Genomic DNA, 22,863 nt, shown 5'->3' on the forward strand with positions numbered 1-22,863 from the left:
AATTAAATTGTACAAAGCAGCACTGGGCTGTAAATAACCCATATAATAACATTTTTCACATTTTTGATCGGAGGTTTTTTCTTTGCCAAAACCGCTGCAGATCTTCCATCAGTCAAATCACAGCTGCTCTAAGAAGGTGACTGAGCTTCTTCAATTATTTTCTGAGTTTAACTCAAACTGTGCCTTGATTTAAAAAAAAAAAAGAAAATAAATAACAGGGTATTTTCTTCTGTAGCAGGTTTATCAAATTGGCAACAGAACTGAGGGGTGAAAAATAAAGAAAAGCTTTGGAAAGCTGTTCACATACAATCAGTCATAAGGTGGATTGTTCAGGATCCAATAAAACCCTTGTACAAACATTTTGACAAATGTAAATCAATGTTAGCTGATGCAATAGAACCACAGAGCCCTAATTTATGACATTCACATGTAAACACCAGCACAGGTTGTGGTGCGCAGACGGCTCAGCGTCCTGCCGATCTTGTCATCCTCGGGGGGAATTGACTGTGGAGGTCCAGTAAACAGACAAACGATCAGGAGCCGGGGTGTGAGTGGGTCTACTGTAAACGATGAATGGAAGGGGTAGAGGGGTAGTGATGTGAAAAACCACTTAAACACTTTGGCTTCTATCCATTTAACCACCTTTAAAAGAAAAAAATTCACATTTTAGGAACTGCAGTTATTCTCTTTTGAAGACTGAAGCCACGCTGTCTGTCCAGCTGCTCACATGAAGCTACAGGAGACTCATCTTTTCTGTCTGAAGGTAACAAACCACCAACCAGCCCAACTGAACACACACACACACACACACACCCCTTTTGTTCAAGCTGTACAAAACTCAGGTGTAAAGCTGTGCAGGACACTGTGGTGACTGGTTATGAGTTACCAGGCAACTAAACTACCGGTTGCCTGGAAACTGACACTAGAAACAATTTACCACATGAATGGTAAAGTCTTATGCAGGAATGAAACAAACAGAATAACGTGGTTGTTGTTGGCACTGGATCTGTCTGGACTTTCCTTGGATGGCTACCATAGAAAAGCTCAGAAGTGATTCTGTCAACATTGGCTAAATACAGTCATTTAGTCCTGATTGTAGTTTTTCCAGAGAATAAATCTTGGTGGAAACTTTGCTGTAAAATAGGAGAAGACTTCAGGTTTGGTTTACTGAGTGTTTTCCTGCCACAGATCAGTCATGTTTCTATGTGAACCATCCAGGACAGCTGGCTGCTGCTGCTGCAGCTTCATATTTACCAGACAGACATTAGAGTGCCATTGTCCTATCTAACTCTTCCCAAGAAAGCGAATAAGCTTCCCAAAATGTACAAAAAGGTCCTTTAAAACTTTGCGCTTGTGACAGCAGCAGCAGGTTCATCCCAACCCACCAAATATATAATATATATTATTTTTTAAATATTTCACACTGTATCCTTTCACTTCAGTATCTCCAACTACTTTAGCTTCCCAAAAAGGTGGTGTAGGTTTTTTTTCTGAAGTCAAATTTCTTTGTCAAACTTTCCAGTTTTCTCCATGGTGCAAGTCTGTGATAAGTTTTTCCCCATTTGACAAGAGGAGTGACAAGTGACGCTGGGCCAGAAAAAAAGAGACAAACTTGACTGAGGACATATCCAGACTGCAAATGTGAAAACACAAAGAGGACAGCAACTTACAGTGGTACATGTGTAAACATTTTTCTTCCTCCAGTTTTAAAATCTGCCCTCCCCTCCCGTGAAGAAGTCACAGTCACAAGACACTCTCAGGTTTCTGTTTTTCATATTTTTGTGAAAACAATGTCACTGTTTCTTTTTTTTTTTTTTTTTTTTTTTCCTTCTTCTTCTTTTGAGCCATGTTTCAGTCTTATCAGGTGTCAGTCCATTAACGTGCAGGTTGGCAGGGGACAGCTCCTCCTAAAGTAAAACACTGACCAGAGCAGAGGGGATGACTGTTAAAATAAGTGCCAAACGTAAAAGGAAAAAGTTGTTTGTGAGGAAGAAAATAAGATGGAGGAAACAAAAAAACTAAAAAACACAGCTAACTGCAGTGAATGAACAAACTTGTTGTGTCGATGAGGTTAGTTTAAAAAAAAAAAAAAAAAACGCCCACGAGTGTCCAAAACTTAAAGTGCAGGCAGTGTCTGTTCTTCTTTGAAACCGCCGTAGCGCCCGGCCGTTAAAGCACTCCAAGAGCAAACAACCCCCCCTCCCTCCCCACACACACAAAAAAAAAAAATAATAATAATAATGCTGAATTGTCAATAATCCAGAGTAGGAACAGCTGGATTCCAGAGGAGTCTCTTGCTCAAGGCAGGGGTTGGATTTGGTTGTCAGTTAATAAAAGTATGAGGGGTGCCAAGTTGACCCTCCCCCACCCACTTCCACCCGAATGCCTCCCTTGTTACTCCGTTCACTCGATCCGGACGAGCAGGCCGTAGAGCAGCGTGCCGCCCTGCTCCTTAGTGATCCATTCAATCTCTGAGTTGCTGAAACGGGGGTCCAGGGGCTCGCTGTGGCCGAGTGTCTGAGGTCCCACCTTGTAGGAGCCTGGACGCACACACACTTGGAATCCCACCTGGGCCTGGTGGCAGCGGTGAGAGCGGGGGTCCCGAAATCTGCACAAGGACCAGGATGGTTACAGTCGGTGCCATCTCTCTGTTCGCTCCCTACTGGAAACTACAATCGCAAAAATGCTGTAAACGGTGGACTTACTGCACTTTGGGAGCAAAGATCTCCAGGCCGGAGTAACGCATAGTGGGAGAGAGCCGCACTCTGGGAACCTCCCTGCCTGGGGACATGTTCTCTTCCGGCTCGCTGTAGCCGTTAGGTCCCTCCACCTTCACCGGAGACACTGAGAAGACGGACGACGTCCCTGCAACATGTCAATTAAACACGTAGTTTAGTACAGCAGCAGAATGAGCATGGCAATGTAATGTACTAGAATCTACTTAAGAACCAGAAATTTTTGTTTCAGGAATGATTGTGTTTTTGTAAAAAGGAGTCTGTTGTCCTCCCACCAGGCAGCAGCTGGCTGTGGTCTAGCGTGCGTCGCAGGGCTCCCACACTTGTGCCATGATATGCAATGTGCCACTTCTTCAGTGCATTAGAAACCTCACAGTGGGGCTTGATCCTGCACAAAGAGGCACATTCAGTTAGACATATCCACCAACATGAGGTATTGGGGTTTTCCCAAATACATATTTGGAAGTCCATCATCTCACCTGAGGGCGAAGCGACACCATCCGAAGGGCAGGGCGTAGTCACGAGGCGGCTCGCCTCTCTTGTAATACGCCTCATCACCTCGTAGCTTGTGGCAGGACTCACAGTAGCACAGGTTGTACTTGGCATCTTCACTGAAGTAACCATCTTCATGAAGAGTGGTGGAGAAGAGCCATTGTGAGGATTTCAGTTTAAAGAGACTGAGGTCATGGCAGAAATGATGGACTTGGACTCACCTGGTAACGTGAGCAGGTCCTTGAAGCGTGAGCACAGCGCCTGGTACTCACAGGTCTTGTTGGGGTTGACCTCTGGAGGCGGTGTCCAGCACACACTCTCTTTGATTCCTGCAATAATTCAATCATAGTCAAATGGAAACAATACAACAACACTTTATATATATATATAAAAAAAAGGTAATTAAATTAAATAATAATAAAAAAAATCAGAAGCTGTTGCTTCTTACCATCAACCATGTCGGCCTTCTCCATGTCTCCCTGACAACGGGTCTCACCACTCTCTCCACCCACAGCTGGCACATTGTTCGTCACTATGGTGACCTGTCGCCATGATGACAAAATGTTCACCAGGTTTTAGGTAAAAGTGATGCAACAAATCACTTCGCTGGTCTTTTAGTGAATATAAGTCCATATAAGCCATCACATTTATATTCCACTGTCTGTATTATAAGTTCCACAAAAAGAAAATTAGATCAAGCTTCTCCTATTTTCACTTGGTAAATAAAAATGATGCATCACCACCAACATCATAAGAAGCACAACAAACTGTGTGGTGATTCTACTGAGTGTTCTTGCTCTCACCTCTATTTTGTCCGATGTATGAATGCAGCCAAATTCTCATTTACATATTTCCCTGTTACTCTTAATGGATCACAGAATGAGAGTGAAATTGTTTTGATCATGGTTTGTAAAGAATTTCCCAGGGAGCCTTTAACGAGCTGCACTGCTGATCAAGACATTATTTTTTAAATCAGAACATCATCTGACAAAACAACTGAGTGATCAGAGGAAGTTGTCAGAGACAAAAACACCATCCCCCTTCTAGAAAACATGGCAGCCACATGAGAAATATGCTGCTGAGTGCTGCTTTTTAAAGTGAGACATTTCTGAGAATATGATCTTTATTTTAAGACACCAGAGAGAAACAGACCTGTTCACACTGGCCGTACAGGTCAATGAAGGGGTAGCAGGGTGAAGGGATGTCCTGCGCCGCCACGCCCTGGTCCATGCCATTGACGTAGAGGTGGAGACAACTATTGGTGTCCACCAGCAGACCCAACACTGTCCCCTCTGGACAAGTGTCCAGGTTAGGACCGTAGTTCTCACATATCTGAGAGGAGAGCAGAATAAGGGGAGGAAGAAAGAAAATGAACCAGGAGTTAAGATGATGAAAAACAAAAATCCACAATTTCAGCACGACAGATTGTGTGTGTTTAAGTTTGTGTATACACCTTTAGTGAGTTGTGGAAGACAGAGTCTCTCTGCAGCAGCCAGGTGGAACGTTTCAGACAACATGCTGTGGAGGGGAAGTTGAGCCGGTCAGGGGAGTGACCTATGACCCCTAACGACAGAGACGATGTCCATGATGGGTTCAGACGGTCGATCTGAAACTAGCAAACACAGAGAGCCAAAAACATTAGCTTGTCTTATTTATTATTAAAGACAGATTCCCTCAGTCCTAAACTCTCTAAGCTCTCCCAGTGCAACATCTGGTATGATGCATGATCACTGATCATGTTTCCTATAATGAAGTTCATTTGTCCTTAGCATCAGGAAATAAATCGGAGATCAAACGTTTTATTCTACAGCCTGTGATATAAACTCTAAAGCATGGTGCTACCTGGAAGAGCTGCTGGCGAGCCAGTGGCTGTGCGGTGACCAGCAGGCCCTGGTTGTAGCTTGACACCCTAGCTGCTGTCAAGTTCTGGTTGGACAACTGGATGTTTTTCCCATGGTTTTCCAGAAAAGCCATGATGGTGGGCACCAGCGCACAAGGCTCAACCTCAACCTGGAGACAGCAAGAGTTGGCATGAAGAGGAAAAATGCCAGTATCTCACACTGAACAAGAGAAAAGCTCTATTGACAGCAAAATCTGGCTAATCAGTTCTTGGGTCAAAGATGGACTTCTTTCTGAGTCCCTTACTTCTCGGACAGGGGTGATGTCCTCCTCTCCTTCACTGCAGCTGTCTGAGGAAAGTGACGGCGCCTTGATGCTCTCCACTTCCTCCATCAATGAGGAGCTGACGATGGACACTGCCGTTATCCGCCCATACAGGTCCAGTACCGCAAACACATTCTGCAAAACAGGAAGAGAAAGGCACTGAGTGGCAGTGTGGAGCCAAGCAGCTATTACTCTGTTGTAGGTGTTGGTGTGTGCGTGTACCTTGGCCACAGCAGTTGCTGCAGGTCCCATGTCTTCTCCGTCAATGAAGATATGCATGGTGTCATCGCTGCACCTCTTCACGCCCACGCGGTTCCCAACCTGGACAAACAGTCAGTTTTGAGTTTAAGAAACTTTTGCAGAGCTTTTTATCTTCGAAAAGAACATCTGTTATGTGGAGTGTACGAAGTGATGTGTGCTCATATAAACTGGAGCTGTTGCAAAATGATTTTTCTATTTACAAATACATTGTAAATTAACTGTAGATATAAAATGGATTTCAGATTAGTGAGTTCATTGGATAGAAATAATGATGAAATGAATATAATTTTAATTAAATTTGATTTCATTAAATAAAAAGACTTAAGGTTATAGAGACAGAGAAAGATTAAACAAAAACATGGTGTATTCTTTGAATCCTCTACTTTTGCCAGATAACTGATAAACTGGGGTGATTAGAATTCAGCTCCAGTTTTGTGAGCTCAGATCGCAGAGTGGAAGGTGCAGCCCACCGTCAGTCGGTCCAGAGAACAGCCGTAGTTCTGGCGCTGCAGCACGCCATTGCGAAGGACCTCAGAACCGCAGAGCAGCCAGGTGACCTTGGTGCGAAGGTGTGGGAGGGAGGGGGAGAGACCTGACAGCGGGCAGGATGGCAGCTCTGGAGGTGCCAAAGTGGTCAGACCGATATGCAGCGAACCGCACCACTGCTCATCTACTTCATCAATCCTCACCTGCAGAGAGAGAGAAACAGAGAGAGGGGCATCAGGAGCGAAAGAAAAACAAGGTCTGGCTGGTAAAGAGGAAATATTACCACATTTATTTTGTACAGGCTGGTTGATGTAACATTATCAAAAAGACAAATAGGAGGCAAATTATCAGTTGAAGTGAACTGCTCTGAAATGTCTTTTACCTCAAACAACTCGTCTGCTTTGAGTTCCTTCGCACTGAACACAATGCCGTGGGCGTAACCTCCAACTCTGACGGCCTGACAGCCTTCACCCAGCAGCACCACGTTCTTACCGTGTTTACTGTGGAGCCGGTGAGCAACGCCCGCAACTACACGTTCATGAGAAAGAGGAAGAAAGATTGGCATAAGGCTTTCAGGACCACTGATATTAGATTTTTCTTTGCTCTCTTTTCTCCATTTAAGTATCTGGAAATAACATGACCCTATTTTTCCTTGCTTTTCCAGGACAGTTCCAGACCTGAGTAAGGACCCTGTTAAGTACCTGGTGAATGAATGGGGAAGCTCTTCTCAGTGATGTTACTGGTGCAGAGGCTGTTGTCCAGTGGGCCTGACGAGCTGGTGATGGACACTTGAACACACTGACCATACAAGTCAATCACAGCGTACACCTCTGAGGGAGAGAGAGAGGGTATTCGTCTGAACAAATAGAAATTATCATCCACCCCAACCCAAGTTAGTGGTATTCTTTACCTGGGGGCAGACCAGAGCAGGCCACGCCTTGGTCCACACCGTTGATGTAGTAGTGGAGGTCACCGCTGGCTGAGCGCATCATGCCGATCCGTGAGCCTGTAGTCAGGGAGTCCAGGTCACAGCCATAGTTGTTACGCATTGTGTTGCCATCTTGCATAATGGCTGTTCCACTGAGAACAAAGGAGAAAAGAAAAATATTCTGAAAAGAGTAGTTGAACTGGACACAAGTCTGGCTGAAGCCTCAGAGGAGCATAAACAGATCAAAAAACTGAATTTGAATGTTTCTCATGAGACGTGAAAGTTGAAGTTTTTATAATCTTCAGTTTTTCGTTACAGTGAAGAGGATACACTGAAAACTGAAATAAATGAGGTGCCAACACTAAAAACATCTGAGAGAAAAACCTAAAAAAATTATAATACACTATATTCACATAGCTCATCACTACCTGAGCATCCAAGTGTCATAGTCAATATCAGTCATAGTGTTTGGAAACTCGAGCTCCTCTGGCCTGATGGCTGTCACTCCTGGACACAAAGGGAATGAACAACAATGATTAAACATGAGATTCATGTGTCTGTCACATTAAAATGCTGACAGAAACACCTCACCTGCTTCTATTGAACCCGACCAGCGGTCCACCATCTTCTGAATAACAATCTCAAACAGCTCTCCATCTCGAAGGCACCTACAACATAAGTCAAGAGTAACAATCCTGAAATAGTCTTTCCTGAAGCTTCGTGGGAAGTATTCAACAGTTTCCTTAGTAGACCTCACAAGGTCTATTAAACCTGTGTCTGAGTCAAAATGAATGAATTGGTGGGATATATTTTGGGCCATTTTCAGGTTTCCATATTTTTCACGGCTACAATAGTATTTTTTTTGTGCAGTGACTGCCTCCATAGTCACACTCTTTAGTAACTCATTGAGGCAACTTCTTCAACACATTGCTGGGCTGTAGTCAGTCTGTGCCACAAATTTGATTTTATCGGCGCACTGTCACAGTTAAAACTGCAGCACAGATGGCAGAAGTAATTCAGAAGCCTCTTGTGAATCTGGATAGCACATTACAAACCAGAAAATTGCACCAGCTGCTGAGAAGTAGGGCTTCTGGGTTAAGATACAGAATTTTAATATGAAAACATAAACATGGTGTGAAATATCTTGCCTCCAATGTGCTGAAGAATTAGCAACACCAACCAGTACAGGTGTGACTAAACATCATCTTTTGTCAGCAGAAGAGTGTTTAAGCCACAGTTATTGTGTCATTTAGAAGTTTTATGATCCATGAATCATACGTTTCGTCACCTGTTGGAAATAACAATAGCATCGTTGAACTCGCTGCGGCAGTTCTGACGCAGGGCGGTGCGCCCCCCATTGGTGATGACGGCATTGGTGCCATGTAGCTGGTGGAAACGCAAGTCGCTCGTTGTGGTGGCCCCACCTACTGAGCAGGGGCTCCCAGGGGACATGACCATGGGGCCTTCTGAGCTATCCTCTGGGAGAGGGGGGAGGTCCACTGAGAAAAAGGTAGGAAAGAGACAAAAAAATAGTTCCTTTTTCGATTCGAATCTCAATTACACCAGCCCCCTAATTGTTTATCTGCCTTCCTCTCACCCATGTCATCCATGATGGTAGCCTGAGCAGCCTGCCCATAAAGGTCGACCACGGCGTAGACACTGGGAGGGACGTTCCAAGCTGCTGGGCCCTGAGCCACGCCGTTCACAAAGAAGTGTAGACTGCCGTCTTCTTTCCTCACCACTCCTACGGTGTCACCAGCCTGCATAAAGAAAAAAATAAAAATAAAAAAATCAATACAACTTACTACAATGGAAAGGCTCGACGTGTATGACAGCTGAGTAACACTAAATAATATCGCTCACCTTGAGCCGGTCCAGGTTGTGTCCATATTCATCCAGTATTGTTGTGCCATTGTGCATCACCCCATTCCCTGTCATCATCCATGTCCCTGGAAAACACAACGCTGTTTGATTTTTTTGTGATGACTCTATTTGAAAGGCTTCAGACAGTCCTGGTGATACACCAAAATGTGCTATGATTTATCTGACAAAGTCATTACACAACCCAAAATAAATCTGGCACTCTAAGATAAGACCAATGCTGAAAAGATGAGAAACTAATTTATTTTTACCTGAGCGCAAGTTCGTCATGGTGGAAGGCAGCTGCAGGTATGCAGGGTTGTGCGTTGTGACGCCAATTTCGATGGAGCCCGCCCACTTGTCCACCATCTTGTCGATGCGAACTTGGAACACCTCGTTAGAACGCAGAGGTCGGCTGCTCAGGACCACGCCATGGTTGAAGTCATCAGTCGCACTGTGAAAAAAAGAGTTGTTAGCTTTTGAGTATGTCAGTTTTGTGAACTTTAGCCGCTCTTTAAATATCCACTTTTCAGTAACTTGTGTAGAATTATCATCAAGATAATTTTTTGAAGATGTGGATTCAAATTTGTGAGAGTGAGTGGAAAGTATCAGGAGGTGAACTCACTGTGGTCGCAGCGCTGTCCTGCCGTCACTGATGATAGCAGCTTTCTGGCCACAGTTTGGGTGGAAGAGCAGGCGGTCAGGACCTTCTGGGTCCGGAGTGAGGGACAGAGATGGCCGGGGCCGACCCACATCGGGTGACAAAGCCCTCATGATAGCATTGTTGCGTCTTAGGCGGTCACTGTGGTTATGGTTGTGAACTATGGTGACTTTGACGGCCATGCCATAGAGGTCCACCACTCCATAGACAACGCCAGGGGTCTGTGCAGCTGCTACACCTGGGAAGAGTAGTTTTAAGAGGAAACGTGTGTACTCTCAATTACAGTATTTCATCTGTCTGGCTTGTGCTTCAACATCTGAATTTGTCTTACAATATGCCAACATGGTTATGTGAAGCACCATGGGATCACAGGATAAAAAAAAAAAAAAAAGAAAAGAAAAAGTACCACAAATCTCTAACAAATAGATCTGTTTATCTTCTACTTGGTGCCATCTGTCTGTTCTCAGCTGACTGTGTCAGACTGTGTCTCTTTATAACCACCACAATATCAGCCCCCCGACTCCCCAAGCAATGAGCTTTGTTTGACTCATGAAGCCTTTTGATTAGTCTCACCTTGGTCGATGCCATTGATGTAGAAATGGAGTGCGCCGCTGGCTTTGCGCATCAAGCCTATGTGATCTCCCTCCTAAAACATGATTGGAGGAGATGATGGAGATTAGAAACACACATGTGCAACGTTTGGTGGCAGAATAACATTTTGGTGCCTGCATGTGTAACCAACCTGGAGCTCATCAAGGCTAAATTCACAGTATTCCCTGCGGGTTCCTTTCCCATTGGTCAATATCCCACATCCACTCATCATGATTGTACCTGTTCAAACAAACCCGAGTGTCAATAATTGCCAAATGAGTTTCATCAAGTGTATTAACATTTGTTTGATGCAATTGTGTATTTTACCTGAGCGCAGATTGGTCATAGTTGCAGGATAGTCCAGGTTGTTGGGGTTGTGTGTGGTCACACCAATCTCTATTGAGCCTGACCACTTGTCCACCAATTTATCGATGCGGATCTGAGAGAAATAAGAAACTTGTATTACTTTTTGCCAACTAACTGATGTGTTCCAGGGTCAATGTGCTCGTTTGCATGTATATGTTGAATATTTTCGGTTACATCTGACTTTGGTCTGACTGATTGGATCTCAAATATATAATAAATCTGGTGCCTTCACAACTGCACTGCATCTGCCAACATGTTATTACAAGGTCTGAACAGAGCCACAAACTGAGTCTCTACAACCTTGTATTAAACCTAACCTGCTGGGCCATTATATGGGCCAATTTTGTGAAATGTGTATATCTGAATGGAGCTTAAACAAGTCAGGTAAGAAAGCAGCACATTGACAGAGACGTGTTCACAGTTTTAAAAACTGATGAGTCATTCACACCAGTTATGAAGTAAAAATTTAATGTTTTAGCTGTTTCGGAAAGTTGGTTAAATAAGAATCAATATCAAAATCAAATGATGACTTAAATTAGAGAATCATTTGTTGCACCTTTATATGAGGGTCAAATTCTCAATATAATTTTATTAAGTCAGAAATATTGTGATATTGAGCAGTGCAGCATCAGCTTTTCTGGCTTGTTCAAACATCTGTTGTGATAACAGTAAACAAGTAAGTCTATGTCAGTATCTGTCACTACATTATTAATGAGCAAACAAAAATTAGCATTGACTTGCGTGTTTTTAATCACCTCAAACATCTCGTTGTGTCTGAGTGGCCGGTTGGTCATCACCACGCCATTGTTGAACTCGTCCAGCGGTCTCCTTCGCTCTGCCGTCTTGTTGTTGTTGCTCAGTTTGATCAGCGTGCCACATTTCTCGTGGAAGAGCAGTGCATCATTGGTGGTCATCCCACCTGTCAGGGCTCCTGGCCCTAGCCCTCCATTGCTAGCAGGACTGTTATTAGCATTTCCACCGTCTCCAACACCACCAGCTCCTCCTGTTGTCCCTGTCCCGCTGTCACTGTTCACTGCACCTCCTCCGCTGCTGCTCCCTCTGTCATTTCTGGAGGAGCAGTCAGTGCCTGAATTTCCTCCTCCTTCTCCTCCATTGCTGCCTCCTGGTCCTCCTCCACCTCCTCCGTCCTCCCCTCCGCCCTCATCTTCGGAACGATAAAAAGATACTATTGCATTGTTGAAAACGTCGAAGAGCTGATGCTCTGTCAAAACTGAGGACAGAAAGGAAGATGACTCTGTTTCTCAGTTCTTGACATATTGCAAAATGCCCATCATCTGATCCACAGAGGATTTTCTTACCAGTGTCAGGCTCCAGGTTGTTGGGGAACTTGTCCGGTCTGTTGTGACTGCAGCTTAGCTCAGGCACTGACAGGAAATGAGTGAAAGGGAGACAAAAGATGAAAATAATCCAACCGACAGCATGGAACAGAAAAAGACATGGAAAAGCAAATGCATCTCACCTTCATCTCCATTCATCATTCCATTCATTGCTGCCACATTCATCAGTGCCGTGATCCCAGCATCCTCCCGAACCCCACATACCACCACCTCTTCCTCCTCATCCTCCTCATCCTCCTCCTCCTCCCGCTCTATTGTCTCTCTCTCCCTCTCTGCAGAGGGCGGTGGCGGCTCGCAGCTCACCACCGTCACTTGAGTGCACTTGCCATACAAGTCCACCACTGCCCAGAGCTTGGGTGGTAAGCCGCTGGCGGCTGCACCGCAGTCCTGCCCATTAACCCAGAGGTGGAGCTCCCCACGGGAGCTGCGCTGAATGCCCACACGGTCACCCTCAGCAAGCTGGTCCAAGTCCCGACCGTACTCCTCCAGGACTGAGCGGCCGTCACGGAGCACCGAGCAGCCCGAAACAATCCAGGAGCCGCCCTTCAGGCCTGTGGCACTGCTGGGGAAGTCCAGCGTGGCGGGGTCGAGAGCCGTCACACCAATCTCAATGGAACCGCTCCACGAGTTAACCTGAGGGAAAATAGAGGAAACGTTTAATATTTACATCGCCAACCATTCAGTTACATTCAGTTAACAACTGATTCAGAGGGAGGAAGTAGTAACACCACATTTGTCAGCAGCTGCTACTCTGATCACAATCGCACTTAGTGCGGAAACATCTGAGCAGAGATGTGGGAATTACTGTTGAGAGAGACACTGTGCTAAAAACTCCAGAAATGGAAGATGAACTGTGCCTTGTTGTATGATCCATCTAGTTATTTTTAGTCCTTCCATCAGTGACGAGCGGAGCTTTGAAAATAAGCAGGACAGTGTGGACATACTGTAACATGTGAATGTCAACTGTGGAAGAAATGACTGAAGTTTAACTTTTTGTACAAAAGGCCAAGTAAAACATTTTTTGACCTGACAACATGGGGGGAGGGGTTGAGTTATTTTCATTACCACCATGTTCGTGAAAAATTAAACCAATGATGCCGCACTATTGAACTCTTTAGCACATCATCCTAAAATCTGATCTTGACAGCAAATTGATGTAGAAAAGCGGCTGTGTCAACATCCCATCCTATATTTAGAACTGGTGCAGGCAACCAGATCAAAGAGGAACAAAATAGAGTATTACTTCCAGCAGACTGCACAGTCAACTGATTAAACAACAAAACTAGTCTAACAAAATATTAGACGAGTCATAAGTTCCTGTGGGTCATTTCACAAGTGTATTTGTATTTGTTAAATAATCTGGCATCTTAAGAATGTCATTGGCCTCTGCCAATCTAGATCTAGTCCTTGGTCAACATTTTAAATGTGTTTCGAACTACAGATTCTGGATATCCTTGCAGTAGGATTTTCTAATGACTGAACTCTACACAGGTCAGTAACAACTAAATAACTTGCATCTCCAGGAGATAAAACACTTGTGGTCCTCGCATGACATTGAACTCATATCATATAGCGGACAGCCTAAGATATGCTTTACTTCCCAGAAACACAAAACTCAACATAAGATCACAATAACGTAATACTTTATTGATCTCCGGGAGAATTTCTTTTGTCTCCACCATGTGGATGACAGACTGCAGTGTCAGCTATGGCGCAGCTGGTCGACAGTCACAGTTTTGCTCAGAGACACTTCACTCCGACAGATGCTTGCCGACATGGGGGCATGAACCCACGTCACTTCACTGAGGTGGAGTGATCTCCTGGCTGGCTGCCCTGCACCTGCTGCCCTGACAGAAAAAAAAAAAAAAACCATCCAAACGCAATGTGTGCAGTTTGTGCCTAAAACCAACAGGAATTTTATCACATTTAATGTAAATCATAAGATCAATGTTCAGCTACTTTTATTTCCCCAGCTTCTCCACAGCAATCTGGTTTAGCTTGGCCGAAATTCCACCATAACGCACTGACCTTGGGCATAACACTGAAGGCCTGCCACCTCCTGGTGTGTTGTTTTCAGCTTTGAGCCAAACAAAATTTCATTTTAGATGAACACGATTAAAAATGTTCTCCTCTCTGCCTCCATCCATTTCTGCTGTGTCCTGAGCTCTGTGGCAGGTGCTATGTAAGGCAGTGTGCTACAACAGCGTGTATATCTAGGTTAACAGATTTAGTAGTAACTCAGCCTGACCGGGTCGCTGTGTGGAGGAGACAGACATCTCCTTCACTCACTTCACTCACTTATGTAACAGCAGCCAGTGAGTGTCTGCCTCTCAGTCTTTCTCTGTCCAGAGCCCCAATAAGTACAGGATACAAACATGCATGTTAAGTACGACCACTGAACTGCTTTTTAAAAGAAAGGAGAATTGACTGCATGTGAGGTGATGTCTGAGAAGCTTTGATAATGCTAAACAAAACAGTAAAACTCTGTAGGACTCTGAACAGGTAGACTGGAACAAAAATTCTCACAACAACAAGCAAATTTTCAAATAAAAGTACATGTTAAAAGGTAAAATATAGACAGGATTTGGACAAAGATAGCAATTCGCCACTAATTTGTTTTTCTGCGTGTAAAAATTTTGACAAGAATTTGTAAAATATGATTTACAATTAACTGATACCTTCATTTAATTGCTCTTTTGTTGCATTTCTCTGCATTTAACAATAAAGAGTGATGTTAGAACAATTGATAATTGACGAGCAATATGTGGATGACTTCTCTGTGTTTTATGACTTATTAATTAATCTTTGTTCCATGAAATATCAGGAAATTGTTTATCATAATTTCTGAAATCACAAAATGACATCTTCGCAGAGCTTCTTTAGTACTACACAGGGAGATTGATTAAATCAACTAACTGTTTCAGCTGTAACTAGCCGTGACTGATTCCAGCTATAATGTAAATATCAAACTAATTCTGAATAATCGCAAACCAGAATTAGATCACCCATTTAGGTCACTTTGAAAACGACAGCAAAGTTGCTTCTCAAATCCAAATCCAAACCCTAGACCAATGACTGTCCAAAAAGTACTTCATTTGCTCTCCTGCACTCATTTTCCAATGCAGCTGAGTGGATGCCAGTGAACAAGATCGCAGTCATAACAATCTGTGATGGAAAGTTATTGATTTTCGGATAGGCAATGCATGTGATGACAGAGCAAGAGGCTGTTTATGGGAGCCTTCTTCAGGCTAAGAACACTATCAGGAATGGATAATCATCTATATACAGTAGGTGCTATTAACCTGGATGGTTAGTCTTACTGGCACTGATGCAGCTCAGCCTCCACTCAGTAACTTTTCATTATATATTTTGTCATTCAGGATGTGTGTGTGTCTGTGCATATCTGTGTGTGTGTGGCCCAGTTGGCTTTGGCATTGCAGAGGCCATTACAACACACTATCCAATACTGAAAACAGTATAACATCACAAATACTGTGCACAAACACTGACAACAACGCACAGCGAGGGGAAATCCACTAAAGCCTGTCTGTGTTACATGTTGCAATGTGTCCAGATAAATACAGAAAATTAAGGCTGTTAGATAATGTTTTACTTTAGGAATCAAAGGGGGATGAATTCTCCCAGAAACTGGTAGAAAAGCATCACCTTATGTGCAAACAGACTGTCATATTTGGATGAATCTAATGGCGACCTGGGCAGTTGAATAAGAAATATATATCCCAGTTTATTTTGGGTAAAATGTCGATAAATAATTACAAGGCAAACGCAGGGCAGCAGCTGTCCCAGCAGTGAAAGTTGCATGTTTTATTAAACGGGTTAGTGGTCACACTGCCTGATCAGTCTATCACCCTGCAGCTCTGGATGAAAGCCGTGGCCAGGTGTACGGATGTCCACCGTGACAGTCCGCTGTGGTGTGAGCACTGCAGCATTATTAGCCACCGGGCACCGGCCGCTGTCATTCATCTCTCCCCGGACAATAAACAACAGCAGGTCCGTGACAACACACGGCAGAGCACAGATAGCACCTTCCAGAAGGGTTAGCCCCGGTTAGCCCCGGCTAGCCCCGGCTAGCCCCAGTTAGCCCGGAGCCTGCTACGGCTAACGGCTCGTTAGCATGGCTAACTCCCCGCACCGAGACGCCCCGGGCTGGCCGTCGTTAGCTCCGCGGTCCGTTTCTCCCCCACAGTCATTGGAAGGTGTTTACTAAACCAGGGTGTCTCTGCCAAGTCACAGAAAGTCTGTCTAATTCACCCGAATAATCCCGACAACCTCGGTGGCTGTCAAGCCGTGTGAACCGCCCCGAGCAGCGGAGGCTCCTCACTGCGGACAGTGACAGACCCCCGGCCCGACCCACCGGCTCTGCTCCCGCATTACCGCTGCTGTCTCCCCGCTCAGGGGGAGCAGCGGCGGCGGCCTGTTGTCGCTCACCTTCTTGTCAATGCGGACGGTGAAGACATCCCTGTCCCTCAGCGGCTCCTTGCTAAGCACCAGGCCGTGGTTGAACTCCTGGACTGGCTGGTTGCGCCGAGCGGTTCTGTTCGAGTTGGACAGGCCGATCAGCTTTCCGCTCCGCGGATGCAGCTCCGCCGCCATCTTCAGTGGGCGGCCAGTGTTCACGACACCCGAGCTTTACGACACTTCGTTACGATGTCCGGCAGATCACACAGACCCATACACTCCAGTCACACCGCACTCTTATAGTTCAAGATTAAATAACCCAAAATAAAATGTCCCTGTCATATCTTCCTGAGTTTTCATTTTGAACTTTTGTTTGAATAAATTAAGTGGACAGGTGGTAAAGAACACATTTCAAAGAAAGAAAAAAAAATTAATTAACTTTATTAACATTTTATAACGCATGCACTGCGGTGGACAACAGGACATCATTGATGTCAAACATAAAACATTTAAACATGCCGAGACTTCCTCTCTGCATGTTTAAATAGGAATTTGAATGTTTTATCTCTGCGTCAGGTGCGTCCGAATGTATTAGAGGAATCAAACAAAAACTAATGTCCACTACAGAGGACAAAAAATAACTGCTGGCTCTCACATTAACAGACATAATTTTAACTTAAAAAATAGCTGAAGAAAAATAAAAATCTATATACTTTATTTTTGTTTTAAGTTTGATTAACACTTGTTTATTATGTTTGGGCTCAGTCGATGTGGCTCATACGACGCGCACTGAATGTGAGATCTGGAACAACTTGAGAAAAAAAAATGTTGATTGAGATGTTACACAAAATGCTTTAGGAAATTCTTTTGTTTAACTTTTTTATATTCATAAATTACGTGGACTAATACAAAGAAAATAACAATATTTATAATCCTTAATGCCATCATGAAACACAAACCTTTGCAATAAGCCACATTGAAATGTTTACAGTGAACTGTTTTAAAATTATTTAGCAAAAATAAATCGAAAGGTTCTCTCTCAGCTTTTGGAACAATAGAAATTAACACAATCATCTAAAAAGGCATGTATTATGTAAGCATTCGTGCTATTTTAAGTAAAGCATGTGCTCATATGATAATCTGGATTTTTGATTTAACAAAAATGGCAGTTAAATGACGTCATAAACTGAGTAGACGTTACATCTAATACTGTCTCTAAAAATTCACTAGAGGGGGCAAAATCCACATCAGAATCTCTCCTTTTTTGCTCCTACTGTGGTCTTTATTTCTCATTAGTATTTAATCATAGTTTTTCAATTTCATCAAAGCACCAGTAGTCTTTATCTGTCTTAAATGCAGCAATAAAATTCATATTGACTGAGCGATGTATTAAAGAGAATCCAATTTAATTCTTACATAAGATGTTGCCCGTCCCAAGGTCAAAAAATGACTTACATTTTTCAGACTAATCAGCATATTCTGTGTACTTGGGCCTCATGGAAGATACTTCATTTTAGAATCATTAATTTATGTAGTAAATTAGAGCCTAATTAGTACAAATGCTGCATTCGACTAGATAATGAACAGCTTGTAAGGAAACATCAGCAGTTATTGGGTGCTGTTATGCTTGCCGATATTAACATTTTCAGTGTCATTAAAATCCAAGGGCACCCACTCCAAAGATTTACTCCACATGCATAGTTCCTATGCAGGGCAGCTATGGGAGGAGACTGACATTTTTTTTACAGCTAAATCCAGATCCAGATCCTTCCCTTGGACCTGGATTTTCTTCAGACAGCCTGTCAAGAAGTTGGAGGCAATATTGTCACCCCCTTCTCCTGAAACGTGAACAAGAGCAATAAGAAAACCCAAGTGAATTTGTTTTTAGTGCGGTTTGTCAATGAAATATAGGACCCTCAATTTATTAAGATACACAAATAACGCACAGCTACATCAGAATGCTGGGCACTGTTTTAAATTAAACAGGATTACTGTTTAATCCTACCTAGGAGACCTCCAATGGCGAGGTGGCCATCTTTCCACGTGGTCAGCTGTACAGGGTGGCTCAGTGGATGGACAGATAGTTCAGTGGTCTTGGATTCATTTTCTTCATGAAGGATTCTCAGAAAAGCTGCCCCAAAGGTTAACACCAGTCTATTGAAAGTGCTATTCAAAGGGATATTTTCATCACCAAAAACTGTGACCTCCTGCAAATTTAAGAGAAACAGGGGGAAGAAATAATGTGGATGGAGTCATAACAGTTTTCAGGCCACATGAAGCAAATGTTTGTGTAAGATGTGAGGCCAACCTTACAGCATCATAAGCAGCGCAAGGAGAACACAGGAATTATTTGCAAATGAGTTCACATCTGATTTATATGCATACCTTTGTGTTATTATTGGCCACTAAAGCAAAGATCCGCTCTCGCCCAGGAAGCTCGATACTCAAAATGGTCCCATCCATCTGACTGAAATCACCCCACAACTCAATCTTGACCTCATTATCGTCCTCAACGGGGAAAACTGTAAAAACACAGAAGAATAACTCGCATATTTAACAGAATTTGTACTAGAGTGACCTGCTCAATCCACTAAAAAGGATGCACATTTATTGTCCATAACATGTTAAATCTGATTAAATCCCATTAGAAATAAGCATAAATATTATTGAGACTTCAGATTCCTTGTCATACAAGGATGCATTATGCAGGCCAGTTGAAAAGCTAGTGATTAAATAATGCATTAGCACTTGTCCGTTTCTAAGCTGAGCACAACATTCCCACCTGAGGTGTTGAAAATGGCAAAGCCAGTGCCAGGGAAGTAGCTGCCAGGCTGGATGTTTTCATAGCAGGGCCAGAGGTCATCCACCTCTGACTCCCAAGGTTTGCTGAGATTTAGCCAGTTGCCTTCCCGCACACAGCCGTCCATCTGTGGCCCAAACTGCAGCAAAGAATGCAACAGTGCCTTTAAAAGAGTGAACTGTAGGACAGGGAAGATCTGCCAACTGTCAAAGGTTCATATTCAAGATTCCTCAGGAGGAGAACAACACAGTATTTTCTTATGCACTCTGAAGAAGGCGACACCATTATCTATATAAAAGTGCAACGGGAAAACTACGATATGCAAGAGTGCAACTACAAAGACAGAGTGATTCCTGATTTTTAGCAAAAAACACCAAACTGTAAGTTCCCATTTTCTGTTACTAAATGCAACATTTAAATTTACAGGCCTATTTAATGGAGCTATATTAGTCTTATTATCCAGAAAACTGGATAATTGGAGTAAATGTTGATATAAAATCATATAGGAGATATATTTTCAGCATAAAGCTGTACCCGGCTCACCGGGTACTATTTCTATGGATGTTTTGACGTAAATCAAAACATCCATAGAAATAAATTTTTGGTGCGAGTCAGTGACATTTTGCAAAATGAGAAACACATATTCTCTTTACTGGTTTATTTTTTATCATGTCAGTATGTGTTCATTCACCAGGATAACAGTATATACTGGAAATGAAATGAAGGAACGTCAATCCAATGATTACAAAGGAGCAAAATAAATTAAAATAAAGCTGTGTACCTGAATAATCATTTCCTTGTTGGTCAAGATCCCGCCCAGAGCCAATCGCAGTTTACCTGAAATTACCTCCTGTGATTGTTTGGACTGCATGCCCACCACCAACCCACCGGAGCCATCCACCTCCAGAATAACAAACTTCCCATAGTTGCTCACCTCCAGCTTGGTGACACCAGGAGAAATGCAGAATGAGAGTTTGTGTTCACGTGGAGTGTATTGTGCGTTGTCTGAGTACCTGACACGGTTGTTCACGTATTACATTTTAAACCTTATTTTCAATGTAAATGTTTTAATAAATTAACTGCAGTTGAAACTTACTGTGTGCCACTTCCCATCGTTGAGTTTGGGCCCGCCTACCACGCTGACGAGCATGTCTTCTTTGTTGATCTGCATCAGAGGGATGCCGTCTCTCAGGGACAAAACAAACCAGTCCTCCCCATTTTTGGTGTCTCCGTAGAAAATGACACCTTCTGGGTCATATGTCCGAAACTGAAAGGACGACTTGATGCTGTAGACAGAGAACAGAGGAGTACAAAACTGAATTATGTAAGAGGAAAAAGACCTTTCTCTCCATTTTTGCTACGTTTTTCAAGTGCTCCTTTTTGAAACATGATGCTGACCAACCATATTTTACATTTTACTGGTTACAAAGACAAGACTCCTGACAGAGACATTGACACAGTGATAGCTCTTAGGCTCTAAAGGACTTAATAAAGAAGGCAGCTAGCCAGAGGGCCCTGGATTCTCCACTATACTCTTCCATTTACTCCACAAATTAATAGGTGGGGTGCTGCATTTTGCTGCCGCTCATTTACCTGCTGATCTCGCTGAGGTTGACTGTTTTGTGGATCAGTGGCCTCCAGATGTCTCTGTCCTGGCCAAGGTTGACGGTTGCCCTGCCTGGTACTTCCCTCTGGAAGACACCAGCTTCATAAGGCACTCATTTGAGGCTGAATTATACATTCAGCCCTTCATTCTACACAGTTTATGTTCATTAATCCTTGTTTATTTATTGTTTATGGATCAGTTTATTAGTGGTTAAAACATATTAAACTGAGTGACAATTTTAATTCAATTAATTATTCAATCAAGGATTTTAATTCAATTTAAAAGCTTTGATTACGTCATAATCTAAATCAGTTAGATTTTTTTCTGCTATGAGGTTTAGTTTTTATTTTCTTGTGATATCTTGTATTCAAATCTCCTGTTTGCACAACAAATTCTTTGGGTATCAATAATGAAACCAAACCTTATCAAACATGTCTGCTGTCAAAGCTGTCATTTAGATTATACGGTAATAAAGTTCAAAACCAGTTACTTTTTATTGACTCAGAGTCTATATGAAAAAAAAACTGCAGTATATCAAATTACAATAGCTGTTGTGAAATGTAAGGAAAAACAATAGTTGAGTCAGAAGTGTCATCACACTGGTTTGTCCCTCCACAAACTGAGCAAAGTCCTAAGTTTAAGCACAGTATAAGTAGACCAGGAATACGCCACTGGCATCTGAAGTTCACAAAACTGTAGTGGAGTCATGATTTTTAGTTTAATGATTAATGATTTTTTTTTTTTAAAGACTCTCTGAGTCGACTTATGGACATATGAACTTTAACAGAGAGTGAAGAATTCATTTTAAATTCAAAACTTCTTAGAAATGTGTTGCTTTTTTGCCTTTCTAATGCTCTTCAGATGAGCAGCTGGAGAGAGAATAAAGAATTTTAACACAACGAATATTCATTCCATTAAACTCTTTGCATTACATTTGAACATACCATACCAAGTCCATTTCCATGCCCGTCGGCTCCCCACCACAGTAAAGTGACGCTCAAAGTCAGGAGTAGTCCATCTACCATAGTTTTACAAAATACGGCCATCCTTCAGTGCATTCACCCACCCAGGCCTCCCAGGGTGCAGTGTCCAGAGCCCTTGGGTGGTCTACCAACTCCACTTCAAGCTACTCTGAGGTGTGGGTGGGGATATGATGAGCAGAGTCACTCTCAAACAGTGTGTCTAGAGGGCTGGTGTGTACTAGCACCACTGTCCTGGGGTCCAGAGGGCCAGTACGCCATGGCTAGTGCAAGCTATTGATCCCAAGGGGGGAGTACTTCATGGTTGTGTGATTGTGACTAACAGGCAGTTTGCTGAAAAGTAGGTGGCTGACAAAAACACAGTGGGCGTCAAGAAAGCTGAGCAAAGAAAAAAAAAAAAAAACATGAAAGAAAGAAGTCTTTTGCAGACTGATACAATATTTAAGATAATTCCAAATTCAGAAAAAACAATTGCAATTAAAGCAATGACTTCAATCTCTGACTTGATCTTCTGCTGCTGTAGTGATTCATGCAGCAGCAGAGACACAACTGCAGTCTGGGTCAGCAACGTGTGTCAGTGTGTGTGTTTACCTATTATACAGGAACCTTGATTCACTATTGCTGATGACTCAGAGTGTGTATTTGTTGTAGAGTTAATGCGAGAGAGAGAGATGAGAAAGGAACAGTGCTGCATTCCTGTGATAATCTCCTTCCAGGAAGTCTGGAAAATACTGGGAAAAGTGTGACACGCACACACACACACACACAGAGTATTTGACATCAATATGAAATATAAAATAATGGCAAATCATTTTTTCTTCCTGTTTGCATGATTAGGACACAAATAAAACAGTGTAGTTCTTTTTAACATCAATTTTTTCATAATGTAACTCTGTGGTTTGCTGAAAAGGGAATGATTGTTGATATCAGAACAGCATGACTTTAAACTGCAACCAACCCCTAACTCCACTGAATTTCACTCCAGTCTTGTCCTTTCATGGAAAACATAATTTCAGGAGAAGTCAATCTTTGACATCATGTTGTTCTGAGTGCAAAAAGCAACTGACTGTTCCTGTTTAATCCACAGAGTGTCACTAGTGGGAAAGACCTAAGACAACAATTACTGACGTTGCAGAGAGGAAGCTGTAATAAACCTG

General features: G+C 42.9%; 2 protein-coding genes across 4 annotated transcripts; both read right to left on the reverse strand.

Annotated features, from left to right (window-relative positions):
- Positions 1 to 2,214: 2,214 nt before the first annotated feature.
- On the reverse strand, positions 2,215 to 16,515 carry neurl4 (neuralized E3 ubiquitin protein ligase 4). 2 transcript variants are annotated; one of them, XM_029525814.1, is made up of 29 exons: positions 16,351 to 16,515; positions 12,024 to 12,534; positions 11,863 to 11,928; positions 11,299 to 11,708; positions 10,505 to 10,616; positions 10,329 to 10,417; positions 10,160 to 10,232; positions 9,551 to 9,824; positions 9,198 to 9,379; positions 8,929 to 9,014; positions 8,663 to 8,825; positions 8,354 to 8,564; positions 7,657 to 7,733; positions 7,494 to 7,572; positions 7,048 to 7,217; positions 6,839 to 6,967; positions 6,520 to 6,665; positions 6,122 to 6,340; positions 5,613 to 5,711; positions 5,373 to 5,525; positions 5,070 to 5,237; positions 4,681 to 4,839; positions 4,380 to 4,559; positions 3,676 to 3,769; positions 3,449 to 3,556; positions 3,215 to 3,359; positions 3,011 to 3,123; positions 2,706 to 2,865; positions 2,215 to 2,608 (listed from the first exon to the last, which is right to left on the reverse strand). In XM_029525814.1, the coding sequence occupies exons 1-29, from the start codon at positions 16,513 to 16,515 to the stop codon at positions 2,404 to 2,406; spliced, it is 4,746 nt and encodes a 1,581-aa protein (XP_029381674.1). In that variant the 3' UTR covers positions 2,215 to 2,403. The 2 variants fall into 2 exon arrangements, with proteins under 2 accessions (XP_029381674.1, XP_029381673.1); XM_029525813.1 differs by having other exon boundaries at positions 2,404 to 2,608; positions 11,299 to 11,774.
- Positions 16,516 to 17,206: 691 nt separating this feature from the next.
- On the reverse strand, positions 17,207 to 21,811 carry shbg (sex hormone-binding globulin). 2 transcript variants are annotated; one of them, XM_029526570.1, is made up of 8 exons: positions 21,671 to 21,811; positions 20,714 to 20,811; positions 20,217 to 20,406; positions 19,902 to 20,060; positions 19,103 to 19,259; positions 18,706 to 18,842; positions 18,326 to 18,527; positions 17,207 to 18,158 (listed from the first exon to the last, which is right to left on the reverse strand). In XM_029526570.1, exons 1-8 carry the CDS (start codon positions 21,770 to 21,772, stop codon positions 18,025 to 18,027), a joined length of 1,179 nt encoding a protein of 392 aa, XP_029382430.1. In that variant the 5' UTR covers positions 21,773 to 21,811; the 3' UTR covers positions 17,207 to 18,024. The 2 variants fall into 2 exon arrangements, with proteins under 2 accessions (XP_029382430.1, XP_029382431.1); XM_029526571.1 differs by lacking the exon at positions 19,902 to 20,060.
- Between the last annotated feature and the right edge of the window lie 1,052 nt (positions 21,812 to 22,863).

The sequence above is a fragment of the Echeneis naucrates genome, chromosome 18 (assembly GCF_900963305.1).
Source record: "Echeneis naucrates chromosome 18, fEcheNa1.1, whole genome shotgun sequence".
NCBI classification, from domain to species: Eukaryota; Metazoa; Chordata; class Actinopteri; order Carangiformes; family Echeneidae; genus Echeneis; species Echeneis naucrates.

Coding starts and splice junctions, on each gene's coding strand:
- neurl4 (XM_029525813.1), bottom strand. CDS start 16,515: ATGGCGGCGGAGCTGCATCCGCGGAGCGGAAAGCTGATCGGCCTGTCC. Junction 7,218..7,493: donor TATGACACTTGGATGCTCAG/GTAGTGATGAGC, acceptor CTTTGTTCTCAG/TGGAACAGCCATTATGCAAG. Junction 5,712..6,121: donor GTTCTCTGGACCGACTGACG/GTGGGCTGCACC, acceptor CTGTTTGTCCAG/GTTGGGAACCGCGTGGGCGT.
- shbg (XM_029526570.1), bottom strand. CDS start 21,772: ATGGCCGTATTTTGTAAAACTATGGTAGATGGACTACTCCTGACTTTG. Junction 20,812..21,670: donor ATGGAAATGGACTTGGTATG/GTATGTTCAAAT, acceptor GGTGTCTTCCAG/AGGGAAGTACCAGGCAGGGC. Junction 19,260..19,901: donor ACAAGGAAATGATTATTCAG/GTACACAGCTTT, acceptor TCTTTGCTGCAG/TTTGGGCCACAGATGGACGG.